The sequence below is a fragment of the Stenella coeruleoalba genome (genome assembly GCF_951394435.1).
Source record: "Stenella coeruleoalba genome assembly, chromosome: 4".
In the NCBI taxonomy this organism is placed as follows: domain Eukaryota; kingdom Metazoa; phylum Chordata; class Mammalia; order Artiodactyla; family Delphinidae; genus Stenella; species Stenella coeruleoalba.
Window position 1 is genome coordinate 18,281,844 of NC_137149.1, and position 21,045 is coordinate 18,302,888.

The following is a 21,045-nucleotide window of genomic DNA, read 5'->3' on the forward strand; positions in this document are numbered from 1 at the left end:
AAGTGATTGAGATTGTCAAAATAAAGAACTCAGAAAAGTAGGTCAAGAGGATGCTGGGGCTCTTGGAAGATGAGGGGTGAAAAGCTATACAAAGAGATAAAGCGATGACAAACTCTGTCTAACCTAATCTTGCATAGGACTGGCTCTGTGCCTAGAAAAGAAAAGAAAAAAAACTCCCCTTTTCCTTTGGTGGCTCTAATAGTGCACGTTCTCCTTCCTCCAGGATCTAAAACTTATGCCTACTACTGTTAGGTTACCTATACTAGGGTGTAAGACATGTCAGGGGGCTAGCTTGGAAACTATCCACCAATGCTTCTGGAAGCACTGCTTGAAATAAGTGTTATTTTGAATTCTCCAAAGACAACTTAGAGTAAACTTTTTGTAAACTAGGAACTGCCTATACTCATCTGATTCTCAAAGACAATTCAGGATGAAATTAATGACTACAAATTAACAGAAATCATCTTTATTAGTTAGAAAAAAAGAAGTAAAAAATAGAACATGATCTGTGCTATAATAATGTGAGGTGTAATGGACTCTGTCTTAGTCAGCTTGGGCTGCCATAGCAAAATACCATAGACTGGGTGACTGAAGCAATAGAAATTAATTTTCTCACAACCCAGAGGCTGGAAGTCTGAGACTGCATGCCATCATGGTCAGTTCCTGCTGAGGGCTCTTTTCCTATCTTGTAGACAGCCGCAAATATCATAGTAACCTCACGTGGCCTTTCCTCTGTACAGTCAGGATGCTTTATTAGGACCCTACTCTATCACTTCATTTAATCCTAATTACTTCCTTTCCTTACATGCTTTATCTCCAAATACTGCCACGTTGGGGGTTAGGGCTTCAACGTGCGAATTTTGCAGGGACAGAAATTAGTTCACAGTGACTCTTTAAAAAACTATAAGCAATTACTATCAGGAAAAAGAGGAAAGAAAACTTCAAGCTTATTAGGCACTAAGACCTCTCTCTCTCACTCTCTTTTTGTTTTTTTTTTTTCCCAATCAGCCTGTGGGTCTCTCTGTGAAACACATAAAATGAGAGAAATATTCTCTTCTACTTTATTCTACATTTTGCCTATTTTATGACTATAAATGTGGATTATATATTGATCATCTAAAGTACTATCTACCAAAGAAGAAAACATACAGTCTTTATGGGTGGTTAGCTTATAAGGCATGATTAGTTTACATGTAGAGCTATATTTAAACACAGCTTTACAGATGTAGCTGGTTCAGCCAGCAAGTCACCTGATTCTTCAAACACCTGTAAAAGTTATATTTAGACCTTGGAGGTCCTCAGGATATATCACTACAGGAGTTGCAAAAATAAAAGTTCAAAATAATACAGAATAGTTATATATTACTTTATGCTATAAGATATTATTATAGAAAAAATTATTATATTGAGGTTTTAGGGTACTAATTGCAATAAACCACTTGGGGTAGGATCCAAGATATGCCCACATTAAACCAGATTTTATAATAAGCTAGATCATGTTCCCGTTGGACTTCGATATATGTTTCAATTTTTACATAATTTAGAATGTTGTATAATATCAAACAAGTCTTGTCCTTACTTGAGTTATTTTATTATGTTCCTAAAATTCAATTATTGATTTATAATTTTATATACAAGTACAAAGTGAATTAAAATATTAATGTAACTTGCTTTATATAATAAATGTTCTAAAATTTTGTAAAGAAATATTTCTTTAAAATATGTAATTTAAAAGCACTGAGGGTACAATTTACTCATGAAACTATCCCTACAGGGTTCAAAAATAAACTAGACATGGCAAAAAGTTTTGTTGTGCTGTACACAGCAGGTACACACTATTAATTTTATAGCATAAACGTCTATTATTAAACTATAAGGAAGCCATGAATGAAATGGTAGAAGCCATGAATGAAATGCGTGCATGCATGCAAACTTCAGGCCCATTATGACCAATTCAGTTGTACAACAAGAAAGTTCACTTTGAATTGACAACTTTTGATTCATCTCCCCACTAAACTCCAGTTCTGACCAGATTTATGACACAGAGAAGAAAAGAAAAAAGAAATGCTGGGGACTACTATTGTTCAGAGTGTTTGTTTGACCTTTCATATTTTTAAGAATTCTGGCAAGAAGTTAATGCTAGGCAAACTAAATACAATTCTTGCTTTTAAATATAAAACCACTCCTTAAGGATTCTTTTAAAGTGAATAAAAATATGCCAAGGGGCTACTTTTGCTATCACTGAAAGAAGGTCTTGTCCAAATGCCAAAAACGGTTTAAGTGATTTTTTTTTTTTTTTGTAATTCTGAAGAAAAAGAGAAAGTGACTAATTTATGATTTGGAATTTTCAAAATCATAAAAGTGGCATGTGGATTATACCTGATTCTTTTTTTTTTCTTCTAAATGAACAGGGGAACTTTCCTACAAATATAAAAGCAAAACCCATTTTCCAGATTTTAAACAAAAAGAGAGCTAGCTATTATTAAAGAACACCAGAAATAATAGTTGGAGGTTAAAAACATAGACAAAAGACAGACATGCAAATCTTAATTCTTTCTACTTTTCTTTCAAACCTAAGGCAAGATTAGATTCAGTTTTCAAATCCCTAAAACACGGTAGAGGTTATGTTTAAGAACAACTTAATGACTGCAGTGCAACTCTAAACAACTATTTTATAGAGTTTTAGCAACATTTTAATAGAATGATACCTTTGAGAACTCAGTTACTGTCTCTTGAGGATGAAGAATAAGAACATCCTTATGTCACCGTCAAACACCACATGACATACCTGCAGTACTTTTGTCCTTAGCGTTTGATTTCTGAGACTTACCTAAGCACTAGGGTTCAACCCTTAGCTAAAATGAAAGGGCATACGAATTAGGTATGTGTATTTCCTAAATCATCGTTCTAGTAGAAACGCTATGTTCACTATTTTTTTCTCTTTTTAATTAATAAAACTTACATTAAAAAATTAAGTCGTGGGCTTCCCTGGTGGCATCAGGTTAAGAATCCACCTGCCAATGCAGGGGACACGGGTTCGAGCCCTGGACTGGTAAGATCCCACATGCCGCGGAGCGACTAAGCCTGTGCGCCACAACTACTGAGCCTGTGCTCTAGAGACCGCGAGCCGCAACTACTCAAGCCCATGCGCCTAGAGCCCGTGCTCCGCAACAAGAGAAGCCACCGCAATGAGAAGCCTGCACACGGCAAAGAAGAGTAGCCCCCGCTCTCCGCAACTAGAGAAAGCTCGCGCGCAGCAACGAAGACCCAACGCAGCCAAAAATAAATAAATAAAATAAATAAATTTATAGAAAAAAATTTAAGTCGTATGCAAGGAACTAGTTATTACCTTAACAGATATACTAAAATAGGGATATTATGTGGACAGTTTGAAAATAAACATTAGCTTTACACTTGAAAGCAAAAAAAATAGTATACATGCTTAAAAAGGAACAAATAAAAATAGGAATTACAGATGTTTATAAATATAAATCAGCTGAAATAAATGCTGCATGTAAGTATGAAATATAGTTTGAATTTAAAGAACACACCACCAAAACTAAAAACATGACATACACATGAAACACTCATGAGTATTCATAAAATATAAGGCAATAAAATATGGAAAAATTAAGCAAATTGTAAATTCTTTATATTAGATATCAATTGAATTGATTTTGCTGATTTATAAAAAATATAACAAAATTGATTTATTGAGCACTTGCTATATGTACTAGGATAAGTACACATATTACTTATTATATGAATCATTTCATCTATTCTGGACAACAGATCTATAAAGGAGAGATCTCTCACATAATTTACATAATAAGGAAACTGGTCACAATCTAGGAAATGGTCAGACCTGGCATTTGGATTTAGATATTTCTCATTCCATAACTCATTTGCTTAACTGTAATGCAGTTTCACATAGTACAAACTGTTCATAAAAGAAGAAAAAGTTTTCACTTACACTGGTGGCATACTTTTCGTATACGGATCAATTGGAATCATTATTAGAAGTTAGCCTACCTTCACCTCAAATAACCAAACGAAAATATCCAACTCTACCAGAATCTATACTATAGAATTAGTACTATGCTTTACAATCCTTTAATTAATTAATTTTGATGTGGACCATTTTTTAAAAGGCTTTACTGAATTTGTTACAATATTGCTTCTATTTTATGTTTTGTTTTTTGGCCTCGAGGCACGTGGGATCTTAGCTCCCCGACCAGGGATCGAACCTGCAGCCCCTGCATTAGAAGGCAAAGTCTTAACCACTGGATCGCCAGGGAAGTCCCTACACATCTTTTTAAAATCATGAGTTCCTTTCAAGTTGGTAGAACCACCCCCCCCCCACAAATTTATCACACATTTGAAGATGAAGAAGCACAGATTAAATGTCTGTACAAAAATTCTGGAGAACCAGCATGAGTCAATAGAGAGACTGAGAATTTGGGAGAGGAGAAACAAGGTGGAATGTTAAAATGCCATTATTATTGGCCTGAGTAATTCTTCATAGATACTTATTTAGCCTGGACACCAGGCTTGGGGACTAGATTATCAGGTAGGTCTTGATGAACTTGTTGCCTTGATATACTGCTTCTCTTTATAAAGGGGCTTCAGTACTTTATACTTTATACTTTCAGTAATAAAATGCTGTATTAAGTTTGTTGCCAGCCAGCCTCTCATTCAATATTCATCTCCTTTCTGACTAATGCTTTTTGTAATCTGACAGCAGTTTTAAACACCTGGCAAGGAGTCAGTAATACAGGTACGGCAGCACAAGGTGTTCTGGAGAATGATTTGCTTGGTGTAAACATCCTATCTAAAATAGACCTCAGGTAAGCTGAATTAAGGTTCTTGTTATTGCCAATTTAAGTAGAAGTTCATGTTTGGAAATATAGAGAATGTTACATTTCCATACACTGTAAGTTTTAAAAACTATAAGTTAAAATGAACATTATAACTTTGTAGCTTTTTCTTACTTTCCTAACAGAGTCTAGGGAAAAAGTAGGCCGATGCATATTTCCATTTTATAAGACTTTTTATCCTAACATCTCCAGAATCATAGATATTGAACTTGACTTGCTGTTCTTAAGGAAGCTGAAAAGCAGAAAACCCAAAAGTATCAGGAAAAAAAAAAAAATCACTGGGCATGGGAATCTCTGAGCAATTAAAACTTTCATTTCCATTCAGTGGAAAATTGTTTAAGTTTGCTAAGGAGTTTTTTTTTTTTTTGCCATGCCATGCAACTTACGTGATCTTAGTTCCCAGACAAGGGATTGAACCGGGGCCCTTGGCAGGGAAAGCATGGAGTCCTAACCACTAGGCTGCCACGGAATTCCTAGGAGAATTTTATTAAAATCCAAATTCTATGAACTGTCAGAGTTTTTCAAGGTTCCCATTCCTCTGGTGCCATGATTAGGATCTCTAGGCCACAGAAGCAAGTATTCGGAGACACTGACCACAACCCCAAGATCCCAGGTTTCTAGAAGCATTGTAAGGAAAACATAACCATGTTATATGTCCCTGGAGGTCCAACCCCTAAAGAATTCCTTATACAATTAATCTAATCTATGACAGGTATATAGGCCCACATTTTTAGCACTAGAAAGGATCATAAAGACCGTTATTTCTACTCCCTTATTAAAATACGAGAACTGAGCTCTAGAGATGGTAACTGATTTGGCCAAACTAATACTGCAGTAAATGGTCAAGGTGGGACTGAAGTCTAGGTCTTGGTTTTTACCAAACGGTAAGGGAGAGGGGTGGAGGACTGGCTTAAAAGTTACAGTCTAGATATAAGCTTTTAGTGTATCTGATTTTTGCTCTGGAAGGTTTTATCATGATTCATTTACAACAGCGTAGCTACATTTTAGCCATTGAACAGAGCTGCAGAGATAAGGTACTTGCCCTAGGAGCTTATGTTCAAAGTTACGAGTGGTAACATGGCTCAGAAGACATAATCCACCTGACTTTTAATATTGGCCATTCGTATCAGGTGCTGCACCTCATGGCAGGTTTAACGTGCTAATGTTGTACAAAAGACATCTTTAAATTCCCATTTATCCCATTCACAAAACATATTTGTCCAAGGGCTCATGAGGCAAATCTTAAAGTCACAGAAAGTAGTTTATCTACTTGGGATTAAAATCTAAATTTATTTATTTGATGAATACATATAAACTTTACATGAGGTACTGTGCTAGTAGGCACTGTGAGGGATATTTAAAGGTAGATAAGCCAAAAAATGAGACGACCCTGTATAGATGTGAAGGTTGAGCATATACAAGGATGCCCAGCTGAGGGGGTGAATAAGGACTTAATGAAATAGGGACTTTCATGAAAGCTCATGTTCTGCTTGACAAGCCTTTTGCCCTCGCAGGAATCTGTCACCAAATGGGGTAAAGGAGCGTCTTTTTCTAATTCGTGTAAAGGTGCTCCATAGGCTAAGCTAGTGGTGACCTTGGACACAAATGCCACCAATCTTTCAAACACACAAATCTGACCACAGTATTTCTTATTAAATTCTTCAATGGTTCTCCACGGCTTGAAGGAGAAAAACAAGTCCAGATGATGTGCAAGGTCCTTCACATTTGTCTGACCTACTTCTCCTGCTTTATCACCTACTACTTCCACTCTCAGACTCTTTTTCTACTCATATTTTAACCTTTAACTGAATCTAGAACACACTATGTTCTTTTCTGCATCTCTGCCTTTCTGTATGCCAGGCATGCTCCCCTTTCCGGCCCTACTCTACTTTGGGAACTCCTATTGACCTATTAAGACTCAGATCAACTATCCCCACCTTCAATCCCAGTTAGTGTGAGTTACATCCTCTTCTTTCTCCCCTAGTATTCTGCACATCATTACATCACGCCACATAAAACACATTATACAGAACTTAGTTGTTTATATGTCTTTCCCTCTAAACTGAAGACCTTATTCACAATACCTGGTAAATACTGTAAGTGAATAAAGAAAAACATAGTTCCTAACTTCAAGTAGCTTACAATTTTTGCGAAGATGACATCGAGGTAGCTAAAGACAACTGTCAGAAAAGTACATATAAAAAAATGTAGGGCTTCCCTGGTGGCGCAGTGGTTGGGAGTCCGCCTGCCAATGCAGGGGACACGGGTTCGTGCCCCGGTCCGGGAGGATCCCACATGCCGCGGAGCGGCTGGGCCTGTGAGCCATGGCCGCTGAGCCTGTGCGAACGGAGCCTGTGCTCCGCAGCAGGAGAGGCCACAACAGTGAGAGGGGCCCGCGTACCACCAAAAAAAAAAAAAAAAAAAAAAAAAAGTAAAGATGTTTCATATCCGCTATCCACAAGAGCAGGCAAATCTTTATCAAGTTTCAGAGATGTTAAGGGGAACTAGGAAACAGTTTCAAAGATTCTTCTGTTGACTCAGAGGCAGGAAGAGTCTTTCAGGAGGAGTTGAAAGATCCAGGTTCTGGTTCTGGGTCTGTCACTTATTGGCTGTGGGACTTCAGACAAATCAATTGTTTTTGCTTGGCTCTAGTTCTTTTGCTACAGCGGTGTTCTCATAGTGTTAGGCACTCAGATAACGTATATCAAAAAAAAAAAGTTTAAAACCAGAAGTGTCACTTTAGTGAACGTTAAAACTGATATTTTTGTTCATCAGAATTACTTAGAGTCAACACATAAATCATCCATCCAACATTAATGTCCACTGATTCAGTGGACAGAATGGTTGCTTTGCTGGACTCCAAGAAGTAGAAAACCTGGTTTCTGCCATAGAGAATCTTACAGTTTGTTTGCGGAGGGTTGGGGGGGGGAGGGGGGGAGGGGGAAGGGGAAGGGACATGAGGCGGCTGCTCATATTAAAATAACCACAAAAATATCCTAAATGCTAAACAAGTGAAACAGAAATCAGAGTAAAGGAGTTCAAAAGGAGAAGCCATTTCTGGGTGGGGCTGTCATGATGGTTTTATGACAAAGCAGTGATTTCAGTAGGTTGTATAAACAAAGAGTACTTTGAAATTTGGGCTAGAGATATAGAATTTTAGGGTAAATGCACAAGAAAGAGTAGAGAGAACAACGATCTCAAATAAGAACAGCAGACCAGCTAGTGACAACAGCATGATTTCATAGGGCAGTTTCTGATAAGGCGGGACGAGCAGATTGCACGTGTGTCTGCAGGAGGTTGCTAAGTCCTGCAGTGTCCTGCTTCACTCTGAGAGAGGAACACTGCTGCTAGCTGCTCTCTATCAGCACTACCCAGGGAGCCTGAGACCAGGCCAAAACGTGTCCTGTCCTGCCTTAGGATCTTTAGTCCTATCTTAGATGTGTTGTTAGGCTCGTCATATAGAGTCAGTCTATGCCAGGTTCTAGTACATTGATCCTGACTTTTATTTAGATTAGGGAAAACAGTCACAAGAGGCTTCACGTAGGAAGAGTACAGATATCCTACGTGGTTATAATTGCTCCTTCTGTTTTCACTGGGTAGGAGAAAAGAGAGAGGCTATCAGAAGGAATAATAATAAGCAAGATAGAAAAGTAATTTAAGTCTCTCCCTTTATTAGCTATAATAACTCAAGCACAGTGAAAGGAACGCTTCTTGAATTAAAGAGGCACACTGGAAGGTGAGTTTTTAATATCAAGCTGGCATGAAGACCTTGAGCTATTATGAGACCCAGGAGGGCCTAGACTACAAAACAGAATTCAGGGCAAGACACATCACTTTAGTAAAATAGAGATAAGTACACTAAATTTACATGAAGTTAAAGCTTTTTGAAAAATTAATGTGAAATTATTTAACTTTAACAAATTGCTAGAGCTAGATTCATAAGATGACCCTAAAAATCACCATATAAAGTAGATTTTTACGTTTTGAAGAAAAGACTAAGAGGCAATCTCAATTATTATAAATAATAATTTCAGATAAATTATCTGGTTATTGAGACAATGAAAACTGCCTTATGGCAGCGTCATCCAATACTGTCGTGGTAAATATAAATACTGAACTGATAAAACGAGGAAAGGATGAAGCGAAATAACATTTATGAAGCACTCCGTATGTGTCAGGCCTTGTTTCTTGGTGCTTTTCCATTTATTATCTCATTTAACCCTCAAAACAATTTCAGTCACATAGATATCTTATAAATGAGGAAACTGAGGTTCAAAGAAGTTAAATAACTTGCCTGTAACCACCCAGAGAGAAAAGAGCTACAATTCGATTAAAAGTCTACTCAACTGCAGCATTAACATTCTTTTTTCTCCCCTACTTTATTGCCTCTCTTGAAAGCTGAATTCTCAAATCTTGATATATGAAATAAATGCTATCATTGCCTATATTATTTATAAAATGTACAGGTGATACCTGGCTCTTAGAGAGTTTGTCAGTTTTAATGAGATAATCACTGAAAGAAGAATAACATCCAAATGCAAATAAACATTCAGTCCAAATTTTAGATATGAATTGTCAGCCTGTGTCAGCAAATTCCTGTACAGAGAGGAAATGATGTATCTTATCCATCACCTCTGTCCTCAAGCACACGGCACATGGGTAACGGGCCCTGTCATGGCTTCACACGCATAGATTTGTGACTGCTGATTTCCTGGCAGTGGGTAAGATAAACGTTTTCTTAAAGGAACTAGGATAATTTGATATAAGACAAATACATGAAGTGGAATCTGCTACAAATAACTTAAAAAACAAAAATCAAAGACAAAAGAAAACAATAGCTATAACCAAAAAAGACTTTTTATTTCCTCCTGAAGTGAATTCCCATCTGCTTTTAAATGGCAACATGTTTTTCCATTAACTGGGAGCTACAGCCAAGAAGCCAAAGACAATGAGGTTCTGGCCACGGGAGAGCAGCAGGCGGCAGAGATGGCTGAAGGATGCCGCCTGCTTCAGCCGCTCCTTAGAGGCTGCTCCCTAGGGACCACATTCTCTTTTCAGCTGGTGACAAACTTCCTCTTGGGACTCTCCTGAGGATTAAAATAATGCTTTAATTCCCTCTCCAAGGAGGGAAAATGAAGTAACTCAGAAGGGTAGAAGGAGCTACTTCAAACTTAGGGTGTCTGTAAGCTTTTACGGAACAATGCTGACCTGGCAAAAGCACCAGGTGACAAGAAAATATTTTTAAAAATTAACCCTCCTATCCCAGTCCTTTAATGAGTGCAGTATCATCTCCATCCTAAACAACTTTTTAATTAAAAATAAAAATAAAATATTCACTACAGTTAAAATAAACATTTTATGTTTCTAAAAAGCAGTGTCAACAATTTCCTCATTTCTGGCTCACCCAGCCAAATTCTTGTTCGTATAGCTGATACTGTACAGTCAAATAAAATTAATTTTATGTAATACTGAATATACTACTCTCCCGTGAAGACAATTAACTGAGTCAGTAGTTTCAGTTTTATACCAAAAGTGCCCACAGAGACACCCCAACTCTGAAAAAGAGGCTGTGCCTATAGCAGGGTGCATTGCTACAAGAAGGTTCCTCTATGATAAATGAGAAGGGAAAGTCTATTTTTCCTAAATCTAACCTTTTTTCAGTTCATTAAATATTTGTTAAGTATGTACTATGTAGTAGGTTCTGTGCTGAAGGATATGGCCTTGCTGGGGGAAGAAATAAATTAGTTAAATCAGTGGTAAAGCACTGAGCCTGTAGGTATCAGATGACTGAGGTTCAAGCTTTGAATTTGTTTTACTATTTAAAAACCTATCAGGGACTTCCCCAGTGACGCAGTGATTAAGAATCTGCCTGCCAAAGCAGGGGACACGGGTTAGAGCCCCAGTCTGGGAAGATCACACATGCCTCGGGGCAACTAAGCCCATGTACCACAACTACTGAAGCCCGGGTGCCTAGAGCCCATGCTCCGCAACAGGAGAAGCTACCGCAATGAGAAGACCGCTCACCGCAACGAAGAGTAGCCCCCACTCGCTGCAACTAGAGAAAGCCCTTGCAGCAATGAAGACCCAATGCAGCCAAAAAAAAAAAAAAAAGATCAAAACTAATTTTGGCTTTCAAACATTGTTGTGCCATTTTAATTCTGATAGAAGAAAAAAAGATGAGAGAGATCTTATATTTTATGTGAAGCTAAGTTTAATCTATCTTAAACTTCCTATTGATTAATTTTGAGACTTTAAAAAGATAATATTTTTCCTCAAACAATAAGGCACCTGTGTCAATTACTTAAATATTCAGACCAAACCCTCCACCCAAAACAAAAAATGTGGAACAAACCTGTCTTGTCCAAATTGAAAAGCCTAGAACTACTAAGATACGGCTCTGGAATAAATGTCTATGAAGTTGTAATAATATACTGATTATAACTAGGACTACAGAAAGATACCCTTCCCTCACCTACGCAATATGGGACATAAAAACGTAAACTGAGGGACAGTATTTTCTGCTACTTTCTCTGTGACTATTTTTAGAAAATCTGATATAAAAATCAATCAGAAATGAATTTGCTTATATTTCAGACTGAATTAGGCATGTACTACATAAGAACTAGTAAGCTGGTACAATAATTCCTGGCACCAAGTGAGTTTTTACCTTTCAGACAGACAGGACCTCACTGGCTTTGCTTTTTGTTTTGCACTTCTGTGTTACTACCATGAATTATTTCAAAGTGAGAAAGGCATATTTATACCTTGCTAACTACTCTTCCACTTCACTCAACTCAAGTGAAAGATTTACGGTTTCTTTTCCTGCCTACTTCCTGTAAACTGACGTATCATATACAGCCCTTGGTCTCACACCAAAAACTAAATTCTAGAAATGCTGGAGCAGTCAGTTAGCAGTAACTGTATGTTCATTTTAAATTAATGGATGGTCATGCCACAGAGATGCTCATAAGGATTATTGTTTCAGACAGGACTTTAAAGGTGAACGCACTTTAACTGCTTCTCAAGCTACTTTCTACATGGATTTTCCACCCCAGTGGAATTTAAAAATTTAAAGGGGGAAAATCAAACATACATAGTTACTAGTTGAAAAAAAACAGTGAGTAGATTTGATATTTATTTTGGTTGTTGTTATTAGCTATGACTACATGATATACTAAATCCAATTCCACATGTAAGTATACCTACAAGACTCTCTGAGTACCACTAATGATCTGTTACGTGTTAACCTCTTTGGTTTTTACAGAAGACAGATAAAAAATAATAGCAAGCAAAACAGAATGTGGAGTCCCAGTCTGCTGGATAATTCAGAATGAAAAGAATCTACAGCTTCTTACTTAAGAAAGTATTAATTTCCCAGTACAGACCCATATCAGTGGTATTCAGAAGACATTTCTGTGTTGAGGAATATATAGTCCAAATTTTTCTTAAGATATACATGTAGAAAAGCTGTACAAATAGTTTAATGGAATTTTATTCTGTAAATAAAAACAGCCTAAGTAAAGAGTTGCTAAGGACAGAAAAAATATTTATTTATTTGCCATACTTAAAATTTTCATATTTTCACAGAGGTCTTGCTATTCTTGTTGAGAGTATACTTTTACTATTAAGGGCAGACTGGCTGTCACTTCTATGGTTTTTATGAGAGAATCTTTGTAGACTGAGATAATTTTCCCAAATCTTAAAAGATAATAATAAAATCTCTCTGCCAAGTCTTTTGTATTTCAGAGTGCTTACATGATATCTTAATCTCATTTTTATGATCTCTATGAGAAAACAGTAGGGCAAGTTGTACACCATTTCCATTTGATAAGGTAAAGCAATCAAAGTTCAGAGATGTGTATAACTGGTTGGAAGCTGCTGTATCAAAAAGCCCCTAGACTGGCTGAATGGATACAAAAACAAGACCCGTATATATGCTGTCTACAAGAGACCCACTTCAGACCTAGGGACACATACAGACTGAAAGTGAGGGGATGGAAAAAGATATTCCATGCAAATGGAAACCAAAAGAAAGCTGGAGTAGCAATTCTCATATTAGACAAAATAGACTTTGAAACAAACACTATTGCAAAAGACAAAGAAGGACACTACAAAATGATCAAGGGATCAATCCAAGAAGAAGATATAAAAATTGTAAATATTTATGCACCCAACATAGGAGCACCTCAATACATAAGGCAAATACTAACAGCCATAAAAGGGGAAATCGACAGTAACACAATCATAGTAGGGGACTTTAACACCCCACTTTCACCAATGGACAGATCATCCAAAATGAAAATAAATAAGGAAACACAAGTTTTAAATGATACATTAAACAAGATGGACTTAATTGGTATTTATAGGACATTGCATCCAGAAACAACAGAATACACATTCTTCTCAAGAGCTCATGGAACATTCTCCAGGATAGATCATATCTTGGGTCACAAATCAAGCCTTGGTAAATTTAAGAAAATCAAAATCATATCAGGTATCTTTTCAGACTACAACACTATGAGACTAGATATCAATTACAGGAAAAAATCTGTAAGAAATACAAACACATGGAGGCTAAGCAACACACTACACACTTGGTTATTAAACCAAGAGATCACTGAAGAAATCAATGAGGAAGTCATCTGCCATAGAAACAAATGACAATGAAAACACAATGACCCAAAACCTATGGGATGCAGCAAAAGCAGTTCTAAGAGGGAAGTTTATAGCAATACAATACTACCTTAAGAAACAAGAAACATCTCAAATAAACAATCTAGCCTTACACCTAAAGCAATTAGAGAAAGAAGAACAAAAAACCCCCAAAGTTAGCAGAAGGAAAGATCAGATCAGATCAGGAATAAATGAAAAAGAAATGAAGAAAACGACAGCAAAGATCAATAAAACTAAAAGCTGGTTCTTTGAGAAGATAAACAGAATTGATAAAACATTAGCCATACTTATCAAGAAAAAAAGAGAGAAGACTCAAATCAATAGAATTAGAAATGAGAAAGGAGAAGTAACAACTGACACTGCAGAAATACAAAGGATCCTGAGAGATTACTACAAGGAACTCTATGCCAATAAAATGGACAACCTGAAAGAAATGGACAAATTCTTAGAAATGCACAACCTTCTGAGACTGAACCAGGAAGAAACAGAAAACATGAACAGACCAATCACAAGCACTGAAATTGAAACAGTGATTAAAAATCTTCCAACAAACAAAAGCCCAGGACCAGATGGCTTCATGGGCGAATTCTATCAAACATTTAGAGAACAGCTATCACCTATACTTCTCAAGCTCTTCCAAAATATAGCAGAGGGAGGAAACACTCCCAAACTCATTCTACCACCATCACGCTGATACCAAAACCAGACAAAGATGTCACAAAGCAAGAAAACTACAGGCCAATATCACTGATGAACATAGATGCAAAAATCCTCAACAAAATACTAGCAAACAGAATCCAAGAGCACATTAAAAGGATCATACAACATGATCAAGTGGGGTTTATCCCAGGAATGCAAGGATTCTTCAATATATGCAAATCAATCAACGTGATACACCATATTAACAAATTGAAGGAGAAAAACCATATGATCATCTCAATAGATGCAGAGAAAGCTTTTGACAAAATTCAACACCCATTTATGATTAAAAACCCTCCAGAGAATAGGCATAGAGGGAACTTTCTTCAACAGAATAAAGGTCATATATGACAAACCCACAGCCAACATTGTCCTCAATGGTGAAAAACTGAAAGCATTTCCACTAAGATCAGGAACAAGACAAGGTTGCCCACTCTCACCACTCTTATTCAACATAGTTTTGGAAGTTTTAGCCACAGCAATCAGAGAAGAAAAAGAAATAAAAGTAATCCAAATTGGAAAAGAAGTAGTAAAGCTGTCACTGTTTGCAGATGACATGACACTATACATAGAGAATCCTAAAGATGCTACCAGAAAACTACTAGAGCTAATCAACTAATCTGGTAAAGTAGCAGGACACAAAATTAATGCACAGAAATCTCTTGCATTCCTATACACTAATGATGAAAAATCTGAAAGTGAAATCAAGAAAACACTCCCATTTACCATTGCAACAAAAAGAATAAAATATCTAGGAATAAACCTACCTAAGGAGGCAAAAGACCTGTATGCAGAAAACTATAAGGCACTGATGAGAGAAATTAAAGATGATACATATGGAGAGATATACCATGTTCTTGGATTTGAAGAATCAACATTGTGAAAATGACTCTACTACCCAAAGCAATCTACATATTCAATGCAATCCCTATCAAACTACCACTGGCATTTTTCACAGAACTAGAACAAAAAATTTCACAATTTGTATTGAAACACAAAAGACTCTGAATAGCCAAAGCAATCTTAAGAAAGAAAAACGGAGCTGGAGGAATCAGGCTCCCTGGTTTCAGACTATACTACAAAACTACAGCAATCAAGACAATATGGTACTGGCACAAAAACAGAAACATAGATCAATGGAACACGATAGAAAGCCCAGAGATAATTCCATGCACATATGGTCACCTTATCTTTGATAAAGGAGGCAAGAATATACAGCGGAGAAAAGACAGCCTCTTCAATAAGTGGTGTTGGGAAAAGTGGACAGCTACATGTAAAAGAATGAAATTAGAACACTCCCTAACACCGTACACAAAAATAAACTCAAAATGGATTCAAGACCTAAATGTAAGGCCAGACACCATCAAACTCTTAGAGGAAAACATAGGCAGAACACTCTATGACATAAATCACAGCAAGATCCTTTTTGACCCACCTCTTAGAGAAATGGAAATAAAAACAAAAATAAACAAATGGGACCTAATGACACTTCAAAGCTTTTGCACAGCAAAGGAAACCATAAACAAGACCAAAAGACAACCCTCAGAATGGGAGAAAATAAAGCAACTGACAAAGGATTAATCTCCAAAACATACAAGCAACTCAGGCAGCTCAATTTCAAAAAAACAAACAACCCAATCCAAAAATGGGCAGAAGACCTAAATAGACATTTCTCCAAAGACGATATATAGATTGCCAACAAACACATGAAAGAATGCTCAACATCATTAATCATTCGAGAAATGCAAATCAAAACTACAATGAGATATCATCTCAGACTGGTTAGAATGGCCATCATGAAAAAATCTACAAACAATAAATGCTGGAGAGAGTGTGAAGAAAAGGGAACCCTCTTGCACTGTTGGTGGGAATGTAAACTGATACAGCCACTATGGAGAACAGTATGGAGGTTCCTTAAAAAACTAAAAATAGAACTACCACACAACCCAGCAATCCCACTACTGGGCATATACAATGAGAAAACCATAATTCAAAAAGAGTCACGTACCAAAATGTTCATTGCAGCTCTATTTACAATAGCCAGGACATGGAAGCAACCTACGTGTCCATCAACAGATGAATGGATAAAGAAGATGTGGCACATATATACAATGGAATATGACTCAGGCATAAAAAGGAACGAAACTCAGTTATTTGTAGTGAGGTGGATGGACTGTCATACAGAGTGAAGTCATACAGGCTGTCATACAGAGTGAAGTAAGTCAGAAAGAGAAAAACAAATACCGTATGCTAACACATGTATATGGAATCTAAAAAAAAATAAAGAAAAAAAAATGGTCAGAAGAATCTAGGGGCAAGATGGGAATAAAGATGCAGACCTACTAGAGAATGGACTTCAGGATATGGGGAGGGGGAAGGGTAAGGTAGGACAAAGTGAGAGAGTGGCATGGACATATATACACTACCATACATAAGGTAGATAGCTACTGGGAAGCAGCTGCATAGCACAGGGAGATCAGCTCGGTGCTTTGTGACCACCTGGAGGGGTGGGATAGGGAGGGTGGGAGGGAGGGAGATGCAAGAGGTAAGAGACATGGGGACATATATGTATATGTATTACTGATTCACTTTGTTATAAAGCAGAAACTAACACACCATTGTAAAGCAATTATATTCCAATAAAGATGTTAAAATAAACAAACAAACAAACAAAAACAAAAAGCCCCAAAAGAAGAATCTTCTACTTCTAGTCCAGTGTTCTCTCCTCTATATTATGCTGCTTCTCTGAAGACTACATTTTGAGAAATAGATAAGCCAGGTAAAAACAATTTAAATATAATAGAGGCCAGGTAAAATGCAATTTAATTTAGTCAATGTAGTATATTTCCTGTTTTAAGATTACTTAATACACAGTTATTTAAAACAGCTGGCATCAAGCAAGCTTTTCTTTGCTAATGACCCCAAGGCACTGCTTTCTTCCCACCAAGGTATTTTAAGGGGAACTATCTTACCTCTGCTCCTGAATATGTATCTGTTTGGAGGATGAGTTCATTCAGATCAACATCATTACTGATTGGCATAGAGTGAAACTGCAAGTTAAATATTTCCCTTCTTGTTTCTGCATCTGGTAAAGGCACGTAGATGATTCTATCAATTCTTCCAGGCCGCATCAAGGCCTATAAAGAAGAAGGGGCAACAAAGATTAACCAAGCTCAGAATTGATATTCCATATGAAGGAACCCAAGGAAAGAGGATGCCCAGAATCTCATGAATATAACAAGTACTAGAGATTCTAAAGTCTATTTCAAAGATTCAAACAAATAAACAATGTCAGAGTACTTTTGAAAATAGAAAAACAGGATTTCGGAAAGGCTTTTTGCTCCTCAGCAACTGTCAGGTCAGTAAAAGACGACTATTGTCTTTTGAGGAAATGTGTATATGACTTGCATTCATCATATCAAAAGGTTTTTTTTGGTAACTTCCTGCAATAACTCTTCAAATATGGGTTAAGCTGTTTTCAGAGATCCCACAAAATAACATAGCTCAGATCAAAGAATACTTCTAGAGCTGATGGCAGTCAAATGCACTTCCCTAATATTTTATCGAAGGTGAATGCCTGAACTATCTTAGAGCCAATGAAGTCATCTATTCAGAAAAAACTATTGAGCGGTACTATACACCAGAGTTTGTTCTTGGTACTAGGAAACAGCACGAATAAGACAGATAAGTGTAAAATTGACTATAGTGAGAGTTACACGTCTGTGAATATACTAATAACCTTTGAATTCTATATTTTAAGTGGATGAATTTTATGGTATGTAAATTATATCTCCATAAAGCTATTAAGAGAGATATGGGTCAAAAGTGTGCACGTATCTGTGTGTGCTTTGAGGGGATGGGGCAGCTTTTAGTTGGGGTAGTCAGAGAAAGCCTCTTTGAGGAGGAAACTTATGCAGATATCCAAAGGAGACACCCATACAAAGATCTGGGAAAGAGCATTCAAGGTAAAAGAAACCTCAAGTACAAAGGCACAGATGACTGGCATGTTCCAGAGACAGAAAAAACCCACTGTGGTAGAAACAGTGAATAAAGTGAAAAGACATAGGAAATGAGGTTAGAGAGATAGTCATAGGCAGATTATGAGGTCTTAAACAACATGGTGAAGAGTCTGGTCTGCATTCTATTTGCAATGAGAAGCCACTGGAAGGTTTTAAGTAGGAAGGTGAAATGGTAAGGTTTACAAGCAAAGATCATTCTTGTGGGACCAAAAAAGGTCTAATAAGAGTCCAGTAAGGAAAGAAAAGAGAAGATGGGGTAGAAAAAAATATTTGAAGAAGAGGCTGAAAATTCCCCCAAATTAGTAAACAACCATAAATTCACAAAATCAAGAAGCTCAGTGAATTTCAAACAAAATAAATACAAAGAAAACCATACATGAACACATTATAGTCAAACTGCTGAAAACCAAAGATAAAATCTTAAATGCTGCCAGAGTGAATACAGGGAACAATGATTTGAATCACCAATGACTCTCAATTAAAACAATGGAGGGCAGAAACAAGTAGAACAACATCTTTAAAGTATTGAAAGAATAAAAATGTCACCCCAGAATTCTATTCCCAGTGAAAGTACTCTTCAATAACGAAGGAAAAATAAAGTCATTTTTAGATAAAAGAAAACCAAGGAAATCTGTTTCCAGTAGATCTGCATTACAGAAAATGCTAAAGGAAGTTCTTTAGGTTGAAGGGAAATGACATGAGATGGAAAATTGAATCTTCAGGAAGAAATCAAAAGGATTAGAAATGATATACCCCCAAAATGTAGACTCCTTCCATCTCCAAAAAAATTACTCTTCTTGCTGGCATAATCAGAAACAGCACTCCTTGAATATTTAGGAGATACTTATAAACAGTGAAAAACAGCACATTTCTATATGTGTACTTATGAATATGAAGTATCCAGAAAGAAGGTGTGATAGAATACAGAAAGTAAGGAAGATAAGAACTTAGACATGAACCTCTTTTAATTATAAAAACTAAAACAACAACAACAGCAACAACAAACCTCCAAATCCTGAAAATGTAGCTGGGCCATACATTAAACATTACAGAAAATACAAACATTGAAACCTCATATGGTTGCTCTGTGGGACTTAGTTCTTAAGGAACTGGTGAAAAAATGATGATATTCTGTGAGTAATAAACTGTCCTCTGTCTCTGGCTCAGGAGTCTCAAGCCTTTTGCCAGATTCTATGAAATTGTGGCAGACTAACTTGTTAGCTTTCAAATAGGGTAAAGTCTCGGAACCTTCATATTTCTTAATACATATGTTCCTAATAATGGAGCCTCAACATATATAAAGCAAAAATTGACAGGTTTAAAAAGATAAATATATATAATTCCACAATCATAATAGGAGATTTTAACATTCCTCTCTTAGCATTGATGGAACTAGAAAACAAATCAGTAAGACAGAGAGGATCTAACAAGACCATCAATCATCTTGACCTAATTGATATTTATTTATAGGGCGCTATGCCCAACAACTGCAGAACACATATTCTTTTCAAGTACACTTGGTATATTCACCAAGACAGCCCATATGATAAGCCATAAAACAAAACTCAACAAATTCAAAAGGACTGAAATCATACAGAGTAGAACTCTATGAGAAGAGTAAGTTAGACATGAATAAAAATAGGACATAGAGGAAAACCCCAAACACACTGGAAATTAAACAACATACTTCTAAATAAACCATGGGTCAAAGAAGATATCACAAAAGAAATGAGAAAATGTTTCAAGTTGAATGATAATGAAAATCTAACATATGAAGATTTGTGGAATATAGTTAAAGCAGTGCTTAGAGGCAATTTTATAACTTTAAATGCTTATAGTAGGAAAGAAGTCTAAAAGCAATGACCTAAGTTTCAAGAGTAAGTACAGGAAGGAAATAATGAACATGAGAGCAGAAATCAATGAAATGGGAAACAAACAAGAGAGAAAATCAAAGGCAAGTGTAGTTTTCTACAAAGATTTAAAAAATTGATTAAATTCTAGCTAGACTGAACAAGGATAGAGAGAACAAATCATCAACATCAGAAATGAAAGAAGGGTTATCACTACAGATCCTAAAGACAGTAAATGGATAATAATAGAATATTATAAACAACTTTATGATGATAAAAAGAAACAAATTTCTTGAAAAATTCAGGTACAAAATGAAACAGAAAATCAGAATAGCCCTACATTTATTTTTAAAAATGAAACTGAACTCATCAAAAAATTGAATCCACCGTAACCAACCTTTCCACTAACACATTATTGACCAGGGGATTTTTGCAGAAACTAACGCCTGTGGCTGTTAATACGTCTCCAGTCAAAAATGTGTTAAGAAAAATCCAAGCCCATATGATTTCCCTTCTGAATTTTACCAAAGAAGAAATAACATCAAAATTATACAATCACTTTAGAATACAGAGATGGGAACACATCTCAACTTGTTTTATAAAGCCAGCATAATACTAACTCCAAAACCTGACAAAGATACTACAAAAATTGAAGATTACAGATTAATGATACCTTCATAAATATAGACCTAAAAACCCTTTAAAAACATTGGCAAATAGAATCTAACAATATATAAAATGGATAAATCATCATAACTAAGTAAGAATTATCCCCAGAATGCAAGGTTAGTTTAACACTCAAAATCCAATGAATATAATTCACCACAGTAAACAGAATAAAGAAGAAAAACAATATGATCATTTAATATGTGCAGAAAAAACAAATGACAAAGTTTAAGATCTATTCAAAATAAGAAAACTCTCAGC

At 36.3% G+C, this 21,045-nt stretch overlaps 1 protein-coding gene across 1 annotated transcript in view; it reads right to left on the reverse strand.

The window, feature by feature from the left end:
- The window catches only part of AFG2A (AFG2 AAA ATPase homolog A), a 343,293-nt gene that overhangs the window by 48,953 nt on the left and 273,295 nt on the right, over window positions 1–21,045 (reverse strand). The window contains exon 15 of the mRNA XM_079919922.1: window positions 17,222–17,386. Coding sequence (XP_079776048.1) covers window positions 17,222–17,386 — 165 coding nt within the window. The remainder of the gene's footprint in view (window positions 1–17,221; window positions 17,387–21,045) is intronic.